The 16,132-nt window shown below is 36.4% G+C and overlaps 1 protein-coding gene across 5 annotated transcripts in view; it reads right to left on the minus strand.

The window, feature by feature from the left end:
• Positions 1–16,132, minus strand: part of LOC131073169 (kinesin-like protein KIN-7C, mitochondrial) — a 344,338-nt gene that overhangs the window by 208,656 nt on the left and 119,550 nt on the right. For all 5 annotated transcript variants that reach the window (XM_058009569.2, XM_058009568.2, XM_058009570.2 and 2 more), the window contains exon 6: positions 13,344–13,397. In XM_058009569.2, the coding sequence (XP_057865552.2) occupies positions 13,344–13,397 (54 nt within the window). The remainder of the gene's footprint in view (positions 1–13,343; positions 13,398–16,132) is intronic.

Genomic DNA, 16,132 nt, shown 5'->3' on the forward strand with positions numbered 1-16,132 from the left:
TATAATAATCCAGAGCACTCTTCATCATGATGTCTGCATATACAGAAGCTACGGGGACTTTGATGATCTTATCAATGGTCTGTGCATCTAACCTGATAATGGCGTTCCCATCATCGTCTCTGATTGTTCTAGTCTCCTTATCAAAATGAGAGGCACATGCAAGCACAAACTCGGGTTGGAGGGCAGCCACTGGGAAAGATGAAACCAAATGAATATGGTTGTTCAAGAGTAATTGCATCCCATGTGTTGGTGAGCCCTTTGTTCTTTCCAAGAACTCAGACATGTCCACATGTCCGATCTCTGTGTCTCGGATCTGTCATGTCCCCTTTCTAGAGTGGACATCGGAGACGGAGGAGTTGGCCTATCATTGGAGTCTCGTAGGCTAGCAGAGGTTGATTGGGACTCATTCAGTGCATATAGTGATTGGATTTTGGCTTTACAGGCAGTTTGGAGCAGTTCCTAGATTTTAGGGGGTATCCCTAAATTTTAGGAGGTCGTGACAGTTGCCAGTCGTGAGGTTATTCATGACCTTTTAGATGGTTTCAGTTTCAAAGAGATTGGGCTTGTTTCCTAAATTTTAGGACATCCCTAGATTTTAGGGATGAGACTACCAGTGAATCCTTGATTTCCGACTTCAGTCACAGACAGGTGACAGGATGATTTTAGGGTTTGTAATGTCAGTTGGGCATTTTGTGGCTATTTGGGTTATATTTTTAATATTTCCTAAGTTAGCGTTTAATAATTAAATAAGGCTAAGTTGTTAGCCATTTTGGGGTAATAAGGGGATTTTTGGTCTCATCTGGATGCGCATCCTATTGTGTGATAGCTCGTTGGAAAGATCTTGAAATTCTTTAAATCTTTCTCTTTGGTCTCAGGGCAATTCAGTGAGCGGATTTCTGTCTATGGGGAAAAAGGTCATTTTCTAGTAACATGACCACTTTAAAATAAGAAATTATAACATTTCCACTAGACCACGCCACTTGGAGACAATTAGGGTTCAATTTGCAATTGAGAGGGGTTATAAGGGGATAGGAGCTTCATTCTATGATTATCTTTTACATATTTTACATCTTGGATTTGAGATTTGGCTCTGGAAGAGCTTTTCAGCATCTGGGACGCCAACCCCAATGCCTTGCCTGTTTGGGACGTAGCCCCCAATACAGTGGTTTGGATTTGTTTGCAGCTATTAGCATCTTGGAGATTGTACGGCATTCTTTCTGGAAGTTCAGCAATTCTGATAGAGTTCAGCGTGGGCTTTGGGGTTTCTAACCAGTTGGGTGTACTTGGCAGCCGTACGGCTGTACCTGGCAGCCACTTTCCTTCCCACGTGCAGCACTTGGAGGGCTGGAATCTTGCCACAACTTCATTCCTAGTTATGTTAACTCTTTCAGCATCCAGGTTGGAATAATTCCTGATTGTAATCTTCCTGAAATTATTGGAAATCTTCATCTGGTCAAATATTTGATTTTATATTCAGAAATCTGCCTTGAATCGAATTTGTTTTGGCTGTATATGAACTTCATTTTCAGTACTTTGTTCACGTACTTGTACTTCATTATTTACTTGTTGAAAAATCATCAAAATACAAAAAGAATTCAACCCTTCTACAACTTCTGTCTATTTCTGAAAGAAAATATTAATAAGCAGGAAAAATCAATTTAAATAAATAAAAATTACAGCAGATTGGTAAAAGAGATCCATCAGGGATCTTTCAGGATCTCATCAATGAGAGAGACTACCTGAGTAGGAGCGATCTCATTTTGGTATTTGTCATACTTATACTTCATTTTATTGTTTGGAGGTGATGTCGGCTCTTCTATCATCGAACGAGAATCTGCAACACTGTGATGAAAACTTAAGAGGGTAAGAACATCTTCAGCAGCTATTGGGGATTCCATAATGCCCAAACCTTTGAAAATCAATGCTCACACCAAAACTTGGGAGGGTTTTATCATGAAACGACTTGGACTAACTCAAAGATGCTTTGTGGATAAGCTTGGACAGCGACAGGGAGAATATCAGATCTCAGGAAGATGACTGCAAGCAAAGGAACCTTTACATCTCGCACTTGTAATCGGGTCTCCAAGACCCGACTGCAAGTGTAAGTGTAAAAATTAAAGGCAAGTAATAATGGACGCTTGTAGTCGAGTCTTGGAGACCCGATTACAAGTGGCTAGATATGCAATAAAATCTCTTAGAAAGCACAATGAGCATGGAGGAATATGACTACAAATGGAATGAGCTTGCCAAGTTGACATGCAAAGACAAATTTCATACTTGTAGTCGGGTCTTGAGGACCCGATTGCAAGTATGCAAAAGGAGGGTAGAACAATACATTTTATACTTGTAGTCAAGTCTTGGGGACCCAATTGCAAGTAAAAAGTATTTACAAAACACATGAAAATTGATAGCTCATCTTTGTATCAAGAGCTTTAGGGAGTTAATATGCAAATGGTCCACTTGTAATCAAGTCTTGGAGACCCAACTAAAAGTGGAAGTCTATTTTCATTTAAAGACTTGCACTTGTAAAAGGAAGACCCGACTGCACTCTAGGCAAACTGAGGAAGGATTTGCTTATTGAATAAGCTTGCAATCAAGTCTATTTTGAAACACAAACGTGAGACTTAAAATGCGAAAAAGACGCGATCCTGACTTCTTAAGATATGCACAAAGAAAGACAAAAACGGAGCAAGGAAAGTGGCTAGCATTCAAACACAATGACAAAGATGCAGAAACCCTTACATTAAATCAACAAAGAAACGGCAAGAGAAAGATCATACCTGAAAAAAGAAAGTCGCTTTAGCCAAGAACCACGACTAGAAAGAGAAATGAAAATTAAAGATGAACCTCTCTAGAATTCTTATAGCCAATATGGAAGAAAGACTCCTTGTTGAATGCAAACACTCTACACATAAATGCAAGACCACTCCTCCAAATAAATGGGGCTTTTCACATAGAAAGCAACAAATAAAGGCTTCTTTCACAAGCTTGCGGTTGGGCTTTGAACCCCTCATTACAAGTTACAATATAACAAAGACATAAAAACTTTCAAAATTGGGCTTCAAAAGATGAATTACAAGTAAATAATGTTACTTGTTGTTTGGAGGAAAAAAAACCCCAACTTGCACTAAGGAGCACAAACTGAAAGGTTAAAATAACTAAAACTTGACAAAGAAAACCAAAAGAGAAAACATACTCAAATGATCATTAACCAAGATAGATTTTAACCTTGGAAAGTGTGCATTGGAGACGCGAGAACATGAATTTCAACAAAAAATTCAAAGGGGGATGCCCACATTTTTGAAAACCAAAAATGAGGACAATAGGTATAGCTCAAGGTGTCACAATCTAAGGTGCCACATATATACGTATCAAACACAAAAAAAAACATATAATTTGATAGATATGTAGATAGAAATAATTTTTCTAAAGCAATATGTGTAATGTCCCCATTTTCAAGTTCTCTAGCAATGCAAATGTCGTTGACTTTCTAGGTTTGTGTCAGCGTGTTCAAAGGGGTAATATAATGTTACTAGTGAGTTCAGATGGTTTAAAAGTCATATGATGCTTTCAAATGTTATTTCCAACTCCTAGTTTGGGCTCCAAGATTCTTGGAGGGAGCACCTATTTTTGGTAAGTCACCCAATCAGGTCCATTTATCATTTTTCATCGTCGAGATCACTCCTATGCAGTCAAATTTCAATTTCAATGCATTTTGACCATTGTTGTTAATTGGGTGCATTCTTGAGCTATACTTAATTATTTTCACTAAGCTTGCCTTTTTAATTAAATTTATTTATCAAGCACCTCAGTGTTATAGCTCATTGGAAAGAGAATGGAAAGTTTTAAATGATGGGATGCTTAAAAGTCGCTTTAAGTGCCAGAAACTTTTTAAATGTAAATTAAATCATTTTTTGGAGTTAAAAGCCTTAATAAATTAAAAAATTGATTTTAAAAGGAAGTTTCTAGAAAGTTCTCTAAAAGACTTATAAAAAGGGGAATTGAGAGCTTATTTGGTATGTTGAGTTTTTCTTTTTCTTTTTTTGCTGCTGTTTCTCTCTAAGGAAACCTTGCATGGTTCTAGAGATTTGGATTTGGTCCATCTCAACCTTCCTGAGGACGATCTATTCTAGTTGGTATTCATTAGAGACATCTTACAGGTATTTCACAGTGCACTTCTAGTTTGGTTTTGCGGAGTACCATTTGAGTTTCAGGATGTTTCGGTGACACTTTTAGTGTTGATCATACCACTCCAACTATACCCTGAGATTCATTTTTTTGCTCATATCTCCAAAAAAAAGTCATATATCATTCTGGGTACTGTTTCAAGGTTTTCTTATGGCTAGACGATAAGGATGCATATATAATATGTGGGTTTTGGTTTGGCATTTATTTTTCTAGCTCAAGTCACCCCTTGCAGGATGTGCCCAACTTGGGTATTGGCACTTGGGAATTTGTGAGGTATTTTTCTGTGTTCAAAAGCTGCAAAATCATCTTTTGGGGGCATTTAGGATCTGCACCACCATTTCTATCCATTTTATGACCGTAGGGAAAGTTATTGAAGATTGGTGTCCAAACCACAAGTGCCAATTAGCTAATTCCAATAGCAATTCAGTAAGTTTCGTTGCTGCATTTCTGGATATATGTGAAATAAATTTTTATGAACTGGGTTGTTCATGTAATTTCTCAATCTGAAATTAAATTTGGAATATTTCAATAATTGTTGCAAGCATTTATATTTTCTGCACTTTCTATATCATTCAAAACAATTGCAAAACGCAAACCAAAAACAAACATTAAAAAAAATCAACACAAAACACAGTATCACAATACAATATGTCGGTACGTTCATGCAAGAGATAAGAGTGCATAGCTCAAGGTGCCACATATATACATACCAAATACAAAAGAAAAAATAAAGTTTTATAGATAAATTGATAAGGTACAAGTGGGGATGCATGTCTAAATAATGCAATGTTCCATGGGACATGCACACCCCCCCAAATCCTCCCATTTCCAAGATGTGAGGTCTTGGAGGGCACATCCCCTTGTCATACCACAACCGCCACCCAAGAACCGAGGATATTTCTATGACATCCCCCTCAAAGAGGGGACATTTTGGGATGTCCCCCTCATTTGGGAACGGCTTCAAGATTCTTGAATGTCCATAAGATGTCCAAGGGACTCTCAAGATTCTCCCAACCATACCAAGGACTTCCAAGATTCTCCAACTCATCCCTAGGACTTCCAGGCATCCCCGACATAAAAATAAAGTAAAAGTTCAATTTGTTTTAAAATGAAAAAATGCTTTAGAATTGTGCATCCCAAACCCTAACCCTAATGGCCTATGAGCCGCACACAAACCCTAAACACACAAAAAGTAAATGAATAGGCATCTAAGACTCATTCCAAATCTCCTCCACATTTCAACAACAAAGTTGAAAGTGTTGCACATGTCATTGATGTCAAAGGTAAAAAGACTAATTGTTACTAATGTCAAAGGCATATGGACGATATTGCCATTAATGTCAAAGAACAAGTCGTGGTGAAATTGATGGAGGTTAGCTTGTGCCAAATTTATGGCACTATGATCAAGACATCATCATTCAAGGAGGATAATTAAATTGCATATTTAATTATTGAGTTCAAATGTGCAAAATATATATAACAGCAATGGGACGACCCCTTCATGGTGCCGCCCAATTCATGGATATTTAAATATCAAAGAATGATTGATTAAAGGGGCCGACCTCTCTTACCTTGGCACCCTTCCTTGATGGATTTGTTTTAAGAAAAACAAATATTATTTAATCTAGGATGACTTCCTTGGAATGAATGCCCATCTTGGACAAGCAAGATTAAATAATAAAAAAAGCTATGTTTGGGCTGACCTAGTTGAAAGTTTGCATCTCTTCGTTGAACCTTTATGAGAAGATCCAAAGGGAGTTTATGAGGAGATCCTTGAAGCATATTAGAGCAGATCTTTAAAGCATATTACAGCAGACCTTTAAGCATGTTGGAGCAGAAAAGCCAGATATATAGTAGATTTTAAAAGTGATTGAAGACAAATAATTAATGGCTTATGAGAAGATCTATAAGCAGAATTATGAGCAGATGTGAGGCAGATTTATGAAGCATTTTTTGACAGACTTATTAACCATATTGGAGAAGATCTGAATTAGAATTATAAGTAGACTTAAGGAGACTTATGAGCAAAATTTATAGCAAATTTGTGAGTAGAATTTAAGATAGAAGAGTTTGTGAAGGCAATTCAGATTTCCATCATCCGTTGAAGAAGCAACATCCTAAAGCTGGAACTTACTCAATTGGGAGTTGATGCTTTCCAAAAGAAGAGATTGGTGTCTCTTGTTGAGTTGGTGCTCAGTGGTGGGGGTTGGTGTCTCCAGCGGATTAGTGTCTCCTATGGCTTGATGCCTACAAAGTTTATAAGAAGAGTTTTTTATAAGCAATATTTTTTCGTGTTTTTCTCCCGCAAGAGTTTCCACGTAAATCATGTGTTTTGTCTTGTGTTCCTTATTGCTAGATATTGCATTTGTGTTATTGTTGCAGATGATCAAGTTTTTAAGTATTACAATCGTGATTAATTAAGATGTGAAAAAGTAAAAGTTTGTTGTTATATTGATTCACCCCCCCCTCCCCCTTCTCAGTATAATTGAGTGCTCTTTAATTGGTATCAAAGAAAGTTCCTTCAAATATAACCTAACCACTTGAAGGAAGATCTTAAATAGCACATATGGCCGTGCAAGAAGGATATGGATTCTCATCAAACAAGGCACCATTGTTTGATGGAACTGTTATCTACCAAAGTTGCACCCTCACCAAGTTGCAAAACTTGGTACTTTGAAGAAACATGGGATCTTTCCAAGTTTGTGGGTCACCTATCTTCGAAAGAACCTCCAGAGAAGGCCGGCTTCCTAATAGGGTATCACCTAAACTTAACTATTCTAATGGTTTTGCTGAGAAAAGAGAAGGAGGAAAAACATAAACTGAAACTACTATCTAACAGGGGATACACCAAAATGAATATCTGAAAATTTGGACAAACTGATTAACACACAAAATAACTAGTAATAAAAGGAACTCTTGCACAACTCAGAAACTCATAACCTCTGCATTAACACTTCACAGGAAGGCTGAAAAATAAGAATCTCAGCAGGAGAACAGATGTTTTCTCACAACCTGAGGTTACTCTTATAACTGGCACAACCTATGACCTGCAAATAATTAGAGAATTCCTACACAAAGGTGTTGACAGCAACACACTCACAAGGATAAAAGACATCACCTAAAACTGCATCAACACTAAGCACACAAAAACAAGAAATCTGAGAAGGAAAAATATTATATTACTGTCAAAAGGTGTTACAAGGCTGCCAAAACTCTCTGAAACTGAGCTACAAAGGTTGCACTATCTGCAGAAAGAACTCTGAAAATTACAGTCTGACAGAAATGAACAAGTCACAACCCCTAAAAAGAAGACTAAAGGAGGTATATATGCTTTTCCAAAAGCAAACAATGAATAAAATATCCCCACCTCCTCTTGGGCGAGCAGAAACATAAAGCCCATTATTCAAGCCCTAAAACAAGTCTGAAAGGGAATACACTTAAGAAAAAGTCAAGCCAGCCCATGCCCTACCATAAAAGCACTCAAATGCATCATAAATGGCCCCAAAATATCCCTGACAGGTCTGCAAGCCTTCATTAATGTAAAAATATCCCTTTGACTTGCCTATTAAAATAAATATCTCATAAAGTGATTTAAAATTTATCACTTAATTAAACATTTGTTTTATTTTATGTTTACATTTAAAGTCAAAATACGATAAATGTAATGAGAAAACATATTTAATAAAGTGACTTATTTTTATCACTTTAATAAACATTTATATTAACTCCATTTAATAGTATTTTGATTTTAAGTGTAAAAAATAAAACAAAAATTTGATTAAGTGATTAATTTTAAATTACTTTAATAATATGTATTATTTTATTTTAAAAAAAACTTATGCTCAAAACCTTTATAAAAGACATATTTATTAAGTGATTCATTAAGATCACTTAATAAATATGATACATTGAAAATCAAATATTAAGTGATATTAATGAATCACTTAATAAAGATGAGCAAGGGGATGCAAAAGGAAATTCGACCCCCTTATGCATTTTCACAAGGCAGAGCAAGGAAGGAGAAAAATAAAGACAAATTATCCCTTTTGGAACCTAAAGATGGAAACCTATTTGAATGCCCTAGGGTATGAAATTCGGCAATCAATTTTAAATGGCTACATAGCCCTTATGATAGGAAAGAAAGAAAGTGATAACAATGTGAAAGCCACAAATGCAATTTGGTGTATATTATCCAAATCTAAGTTTGTAATAGTTATGCATTGCAAATCACCTAAGAATATGTGGGATAAGTTGAAGAATATCTATGAAGGAGATGATAAAGTGAAGAAGGAAAAGCTTCAAACACATCAAAGACAATTTGAAAGCCTTAAAATGAAAAATGAAGAGAACATAGCCTCCTATTTGCTTCATGTTGATTAGATCGTTGTTGTGACATTTTCACAATATCGCCCCATTGCAAATGGGGACCCCCTTCTTTTTAGGCCCTTTCGGTCTTTTGGCTTTGTTTTTTGGGTCTTTTCACAGCAGTCCCTCTAGTCTCCTCTCAGTTTGCAAGTGTTTGGGGGTCAGTTTGATCAAGTCTACAACTCATTTGAGCAAATTTGGCTAAGTCTAGAGCTTGTTTTGTCTGTTTTAGGGTTTTGACCTTCAGACTTGAATTTGAGGCCTTCCGTTTAGGATTTTGGAAAAACTGAGCATTGCATTGGAATCAGGACCCTTCGAGGAGCCTCCCGGTAAAATTTGAGCGAAAACAAAGAAACTTTTTATTTTTAGAATGTTCCTATTTTTTAGGGATTTTACTGAGCCCTGGAATGTCTTCATTTTACCAAAAATCAAACTTACTATTTTTAGTAAGTTCTATGTCTTGTTTTGGGGTCTAACACTGACCATCTAAAAGTTTCTATTTTTGGAAAGTTTATTTCTAACAGGACCATTCAAGCAGGCAATGAAGATCAAGCATTCATGACTACTTCTAAATCCGGAAGGTTTGAAAAGCAGATAGAATCAGTCAAAATTGGCTAAGTATTGGAAGCCCATTTCGAAAGTGGAAAGATCGAGAAATTTGTCTCTGTCTGGGAAATCACCTCAAATCCATATATGGTAGCCTGATCTGGAAGAAGCTCAGAAATTCACCTAAGTCAGGAAGAAGAAAGGAAATCATGAATTCCTCCACACATGGAAAAATCCGCCCTACTCCTCAGGAGCGCGCCAAAGTGGAGTGGTCAGGGAAGGATAGAAAAGTTGTGCATTCCTTGGCTTAGGTAGATTTGCGCCCTAGCAACTAGGAGGGCACCAAAACAAGGGAGACAAGGAAAAGATTGCAAAACAAGTGAATTCCTTCCTCAGTGACAAATGTCACCTAGGAATGATGGAGGGCACCAAAGTGGAGTGGTCATGGAAGAATTGAAAGAATCATGAATTCCTCCACCTATGTAAAAATCCGCCCATGAGTGAGTTAAGGTGCCAAAATGAAGAATGCATGGAAAGTGTGAAAGATGGTGAATTCCTCCACCTATGCAAAATTCCGCCCTAGCATTGTGGAAGGCACCAAATCCAAGGGATGAAGTCCAACAAATCATGAATTCCTCCCTTTATGCAAAAATCCGCCCTACTCAAGAGGGCGCCAAAATGGAGAAGTCAAGGAGGAATGGAAAAAGTGTGAATTCAACCTTCATGGTCAATATCTGCCCAAGCATTGTGAAGGGGCACCAAAATGAAGAATACATGGAAAATGTAAAAAATCATGAATTCCTCCCTCCTTGAGGAATTGCGCCCTAGCCAAGGAAGAATGTTGAAATGGCTAAGTCAAAGAGAATCAAGGAAATAATGAAATTCCAAGACATAGGGAATTGATTGCCTAAGGTGGAAAATTGAAAATTTGTCGAAGGCATGAAAATCCAAGGGTCAAGGAGGAAACTGAAGGTTAGGAATGGATTGAAAAAACAGAAAATCCCCTCGGGCAAAAATTTATAAAATCCATTTTTAGACACCAAATCTCGTCTGAATTTCAAAATATTTGCAGTTTTGGATTCGTAGGATAATTTTCTATCTCCTGGACCTGGGACCTAAATTTTAGGAAAGTTCCTAAAAAAATAGGAGATGTGAAAAGCTGGTCAAAAAGCTCCCTGCGGACATGATGAATTCAAAGAGCACAAAAATTCCTTCCTCAAGGAACAAATTTCCAAAGTTTCTTCTCCAGTTCCAAAATGTGCCCAAGGTTGGAAACAAGACATAAAAATCAAGGTTCAGGAAGAAAAAATTCCTTCCTCAAGGAAGAATTGCGCCCAAGAAGAAGAAATTCCAAGAAAGTGGAAAAATTCCTTCCTTTAGGACAATTCTTGGGAAATGTGAAAGTTAGCTAAGGCATGAAGGAATTCCTTCCTCAAGGGGTAAAGTAGAATCAAGGTCAAAATGAGGTTAAGGAGGAATTTTTCCTCCACATCAAAATTCCTTCACCATGGAGAAAATGCGCTACAGGAAAGGAATGGGTGCCAAATGAAGGTAAGAAAGGAATTTTCCTTCCAAGATGAAATTCCTCCATGACATGAAAATTCCGCCCAAGGAAGAATATGAAAATTCCAAGGCAAGGAAGCAATCGAAGATGAACAAAACGAGAAAATTCCCCTCGGAAAATTTTTTGAAAAATCCCATTTCAGGCATCAAAATTCATCCAAATTTCAAATTTTTTTCAGATTTGGATTCGTGAGATAATTTTTTGTCTCTTGGAACCTAAAACCCTATTTTTGGAAAGTTCCTTAGAAATAGGAGATGGTGGAAAATCATTAAAAATTTCCTCCAAAGCAAGGAAAGTTTGAGAAACTTCAAGAAAATTCTTCATGGATCAAATTCTTCTCTCCTGAAGTTTTCTCTCTCCAAGGTTTTCTTGCCAAGTGGCAGTCGAGTCAACGCACACTGAACTAATGAAGCATCTCTTTGCATGCAGTCATCACATTTATGGCATTATGGCAAATTCCTCCTGCATGCATTCATCATGTTCAAGAGATGATGGTGCATTTATGGCATCATGGGTGATTTTTGCATGAGGGTACATTCATTGCATAGTGGGCACTTTTTGAATGTAATGGTTAATTGATGCTTTATGGGTGCCATTTTTGGCAGGATTGTAATTAATTGTATATGGACTTTATGGGTATTAATTGTTGATCCCCACCTTGTTACATCTTGAGTGGAGAATCTTTGGGGGAAACCCTAATTAGGGTTTTGCATGTAGCCAAGGCCAGAAGCCTATATAAAGGGGTGACCCCTTCATTTGTAAAAGGAGGGAGATTTGTATGAAATTGTTGCAGTGAGTTTTTGAAATAATAACAGTGAAACATTATTCTCTGATGGTGTCGACTTAAGTATTTTTCAAAACTTGCATGGTTTCACCTTCCTCACTTAGAGTAGAATTTTATTTTCTCAGTTGTTAGATAAAGTGCTTTGATTTCAATGGAGAATGTAATAGTGTTTGATGAATTCCCATGGTTCATACTTTTTGCATCTTGTTGATTGTAAGTTGCAGTGTAAAATTAGCCTAAAGCCCCAAATTTATGCTAAGTTCGATTGTGAATAGTCGTTTGGATTGTGTCATGTTGGGTATTCAAATGCACTTTCTCAATGTGAAAATCCTTCAACATCCTCAGAAGATTGCACCAGTTCTTGCAAAGTTGTAGTTGATCTTGGCAAAGCAGAGCTTGGTTTATTTGGAGTTTGTCAACCAAAGCATTAACTGTTGATATCACTGCCCTTAGGAGTAGATTTAGATCCTTCTAAACCCTTTCCCCTTTATTTTTAGTTCATTCAAAGCAGAAGCATCACCAAATCGCTATATCCGATGATGGAGTTCAAGCCACAACAAAGAAGTGAAAGAACAATCCAAACGTAAGTTCCCTTGGATTACCAGCAAATCACATCAGCCAACTAAGTCACGTCCGTAGCATAAAGGAACCTTGGAGTCAATTGTTTGAACTTCTTGCAATCTTAGCATACAATCGCATTTTGATCAAGAGAGAGTGAAGTGACCGTCAAGCAACTTTATTCTGTGTTCGACGTAGTCATAAAAAACACATCAACAATCGTGAACACAATAAGAGGTCTTGGTGAAACAATTGGAGAAGATGTGATGGTTCAAAAGGTATTAGGGTCCTTTCCTATAAGATTTGATTTCAAAGTTTCCATTATTGAACAAATGAGAGATCTAAACAAATAGAAAAGGGACGAGTTGCATGGGATTCTTATTGCCTATGAAATGAGGATTGAAGACAAGCCATCAAAAAGGGATGTTTACTACTATATTTGGTAATTAAATAGGGAAGTGATACTACAGATGGCAATGCATACCAGACACAAGAGTAAAATATATATTTATTCGCACATGAAATTATTACAAAGAAGAAGACCAGAGATGGTTGGCCAAGGATTACAATTGATCTGACTATATCCTACTACCTTCCTTGGCGGTACACAACATATTTAGAGGACCCGATGGTTGCCAAGAGGAACACAACCATCAACCAACGGACACATAACTACCCGAAAGTGACAACCCACTTAATACAATTAATTAATACATTGTCGGATAACCAATATTATCAAACATAACAATAGGCATTTTATGCCAACTACATCATCCCCCCCGAAAGAAAAAGTCTTCCAGACAACAAAATAAACATCAAGTAATATTCGAGAAGACTAATGACAAGAGTGTACATATGCTAAAAATTATTATCTAATGTACATATGCTAAAAATGCTTTGTTCTCCATAGTATAAATGGAGCGAGATCACAAGCAGATAGTGTTTATAAAAAACAAATAGACAAGATTGATTATTATAAGCATTGAATCTTTCTAAGATGGTTCTAAAAGAGACATGTCCTTCCTTTATTCTTGGAATACCATAACATCAGATTTTATTTATCATCCATTTCAAACAGAGCTTGATTTAAACTACCATAACAATGTTAACGAAGATATACCATCATATTTAATTTTTCAAAAACTATATCAAAAAGAAAATTGTATACAAGAAAAATCATGTAGCAAAATATAAACAGATAAATTGTCTCAAGCAATAGAGAGTATCTTTTGCCAAGCAATAGAATTGGATGAAACATTTTAAGAAAAAATTAACAAGCAATGCAACTCAACAAATGATTTAGCAGGTATTTATATGTCGATCATTAAACATCCTTACCTCATTATAAATTTCAAGATAGGAAACACGTAGCAGAAACTTTCGACCAGCCGCCTGCACAAACCAATACTCAGCACTAAATGACACTGGTAATAAAAAACAATGTCATGTACGCATATTCAATAGTTTTTTCTTTTATTAAGTATTCTATTGAAAGGAGAAACTACTTATAAAGATGAATGTCTGGACAACCAATATGGCAAGGTCTGTGGCTTTTTGAGTGATGTCATGAACAGCCTGCAGCTGAACCAATCTTGCAACAGTAAGAATCAGGCATATTCATCAGACTGGTAGCAAGGGATTTTACAGTAATTTGCTGTTGCAGTACACAGACAAAACCTAGCCTGTCTGAATCAAAATATAGTCAAATCTACGTACATAGTCTATACCTATATCTGGAGTTACAATGATTGATTAAATAAATTTCAGAATACCAGAGATGAAGCAAAAAATAGTACTAAGCTCAATAACCATTATTTTTAAGTGTATAGAAATTCATAAAATGAGTGAGAAGTGCAATGCTCCTCTTTCACTTTGTAACAAGGCCAAGTATATGCAGGTGCCATCATATGTTGGTGGACAAGGGACACACTCCAAGCAGTTCCACACATCATAGCTGTAATGAAGGTTTGAGATCTGGTGGCATGTCATTTGGGTTGGAATCGACTAAGTTTGCTCCTGCAAAATATCTGAAATTCTGTGCCAAGGATTTTCAGAGGGTATGGGAGCATTTGTTGCTTATCACATTTGCTCATCTTTGTCAATGACTTCATTCGTATCCTCTAATAATTTTATTCAAATTGCTTGTAGTTGTTTGTCTACATTAGAATTTTCATTTTAGTATGTCAATATTTGAAATTTACCTTTCTAAGGAATCTAGCAATTTCCAATAAAATCACTTTTTCTTTTCTATTTTCCAACAATTCAATTTTTTTATTTTTTTCAATTGCAAGATTTAAATAAAACAAATATTGTCTCAAATCTTCCTTTTTAATAGAATATTCATAACACATTAATAAAAGAATTATTTTAATTTAAATAACATCAAAGAAGCTATCACAACACTCAGAAAATGAAAATCACTATTTTTATCTATATTACCCCGAGTTTCTGGGATGGGGGGATAGGGGGATGGGGAAACGGGTTTCTGGGACGTTTTTTATTTCCCGGAGCAGGGGACGACAGGGAACGGCTATATATATATATATATATGGAAATCTGAAATTTATATAACATTGTAACACAGTAAACATTCATCATAGCAACATAATAACATTTATTAATCAGAATCTAGATTTTAAATCTACAATCATTGACATTATACCGAATTCTAGCTCTATATTGACATTATACTGTTTATTTAAGCACTTGTGTTTGGCAACATTCATTGTGTCAAATTTGTTGCACTAAATTATTGCTCCAAACTTTGTCAAAGTTAACCTTTGCAAAAGCTGTGCCAACTTCAGCATAGTGCCAACTATTTGCCACTACTCACTTGGTCAATGTTTGGCTTTGAGCCATCCATTAGTGCCAAACTATATGGACACCAACATTGGTCCAGATCCAACAGCTTGTGCCAATTGGTAGTGTCAATTTTCTTAGGCCTTTAAGTGCCAATTTTATGCACAACTCTTAAGCTTAGCTCAAATTCTTGCAGCAGATGCTGGTTCCCACGTGGTACTCTGTTAGATATAAATAATATCTCTTGTGATAATTGGAAATTGAACACCCATAGTCTTTTTGTTGTGACCCAAATCAAGCATAATTCTGTGAGTCCATAGATTGTACAATAGATCTTGAATGTCTTGAAGCATATAATATACAAGACAACAAGACTAAGCTGATGTCGACAACTTGCTTTCATAAACTTGTTTCTCCCTGGGAGTTGGCTGGGTTTAATGATGTAGGAATGTGGTTACAAATTTCAATGATGCCATCATAATATAGGTGCACAAGTAACCAATTTAAAGAGAGCATTGCATATACCGTATAGGACATAAAATGTATTAGGTATATAAATTAGCAATCCCATGGTTAAATGAAAATTAGTAAAAATTACATCAGTCACTTTTTTGGATTGAGTTGAGTGATCAGATAGTGAACATGAAAATAGGAACCACTTAAGTGCAACCCATTTAAAGATATCTTCTTTTATTGCAGCGCTATCGCTTTCTTTAAAATAAAAAAATTAATAATAAATATCGCTGTAATTATAAAAAATATTGTTTTTAACTGCCTTTGCCGCCAGAAATGGTCATCCATACCCGGGACGGTCGGGGGATGGCTTGGGCATCCCCAACCACCTCGGGGATGGTCAACAGTCTCCGGCGAAAAAGTTGACTGTTTCCGAGTTTCTAGGACAATTTCCGAAAATTTTGCTAGATTAGGGATGGCTTGGAAATGTTTCCAGCCATCCCCCATCCCTGAAATCATTTCCGTTTCCGAAACGTGTGCCTTTAGGGTGGAAACATGTTTCCAGGAAACACTGATTTTTATTAATGTGAAGAACAAGCTTATAGATTTATGCTAGAACACATTTTTATTTTTAAAATACTTAAGGTAAAGAAAGTGAAAAAATGAGCACAGGTGGCAAAATCAAAGGCAATAAAGTAGCAATCCAAAGCTGAATAGAAGGAAGTAGAAGTATAGGTTCCTGTTGATGAAGCCCAAGATTTAGGTAGTTTGCTTCATTATTTGGGTCTGAAGAAGAAACAAGGGATAAATAGGGGGAGATGCACTAGAATTGCAATCAAGAATGTGAACATTTCAATCTCAAGGGAAATTCAGTG

The sequence above is a fragment of the Cryptomeria japonica genome, chromosome 1 (genome assembly GCF_030272615.1).
Source record: "Cryptomeria japonica chromosome 1, Sugi_1.0, whole genome shotgun sequence".
NCBI classification, from domain to species: Eukaryota; Viridiplantae; Streptophyta; class Pinopsida; order Cupressales; family Cupressaceae; genus Cryptomeria; species Cryptomeria japonica.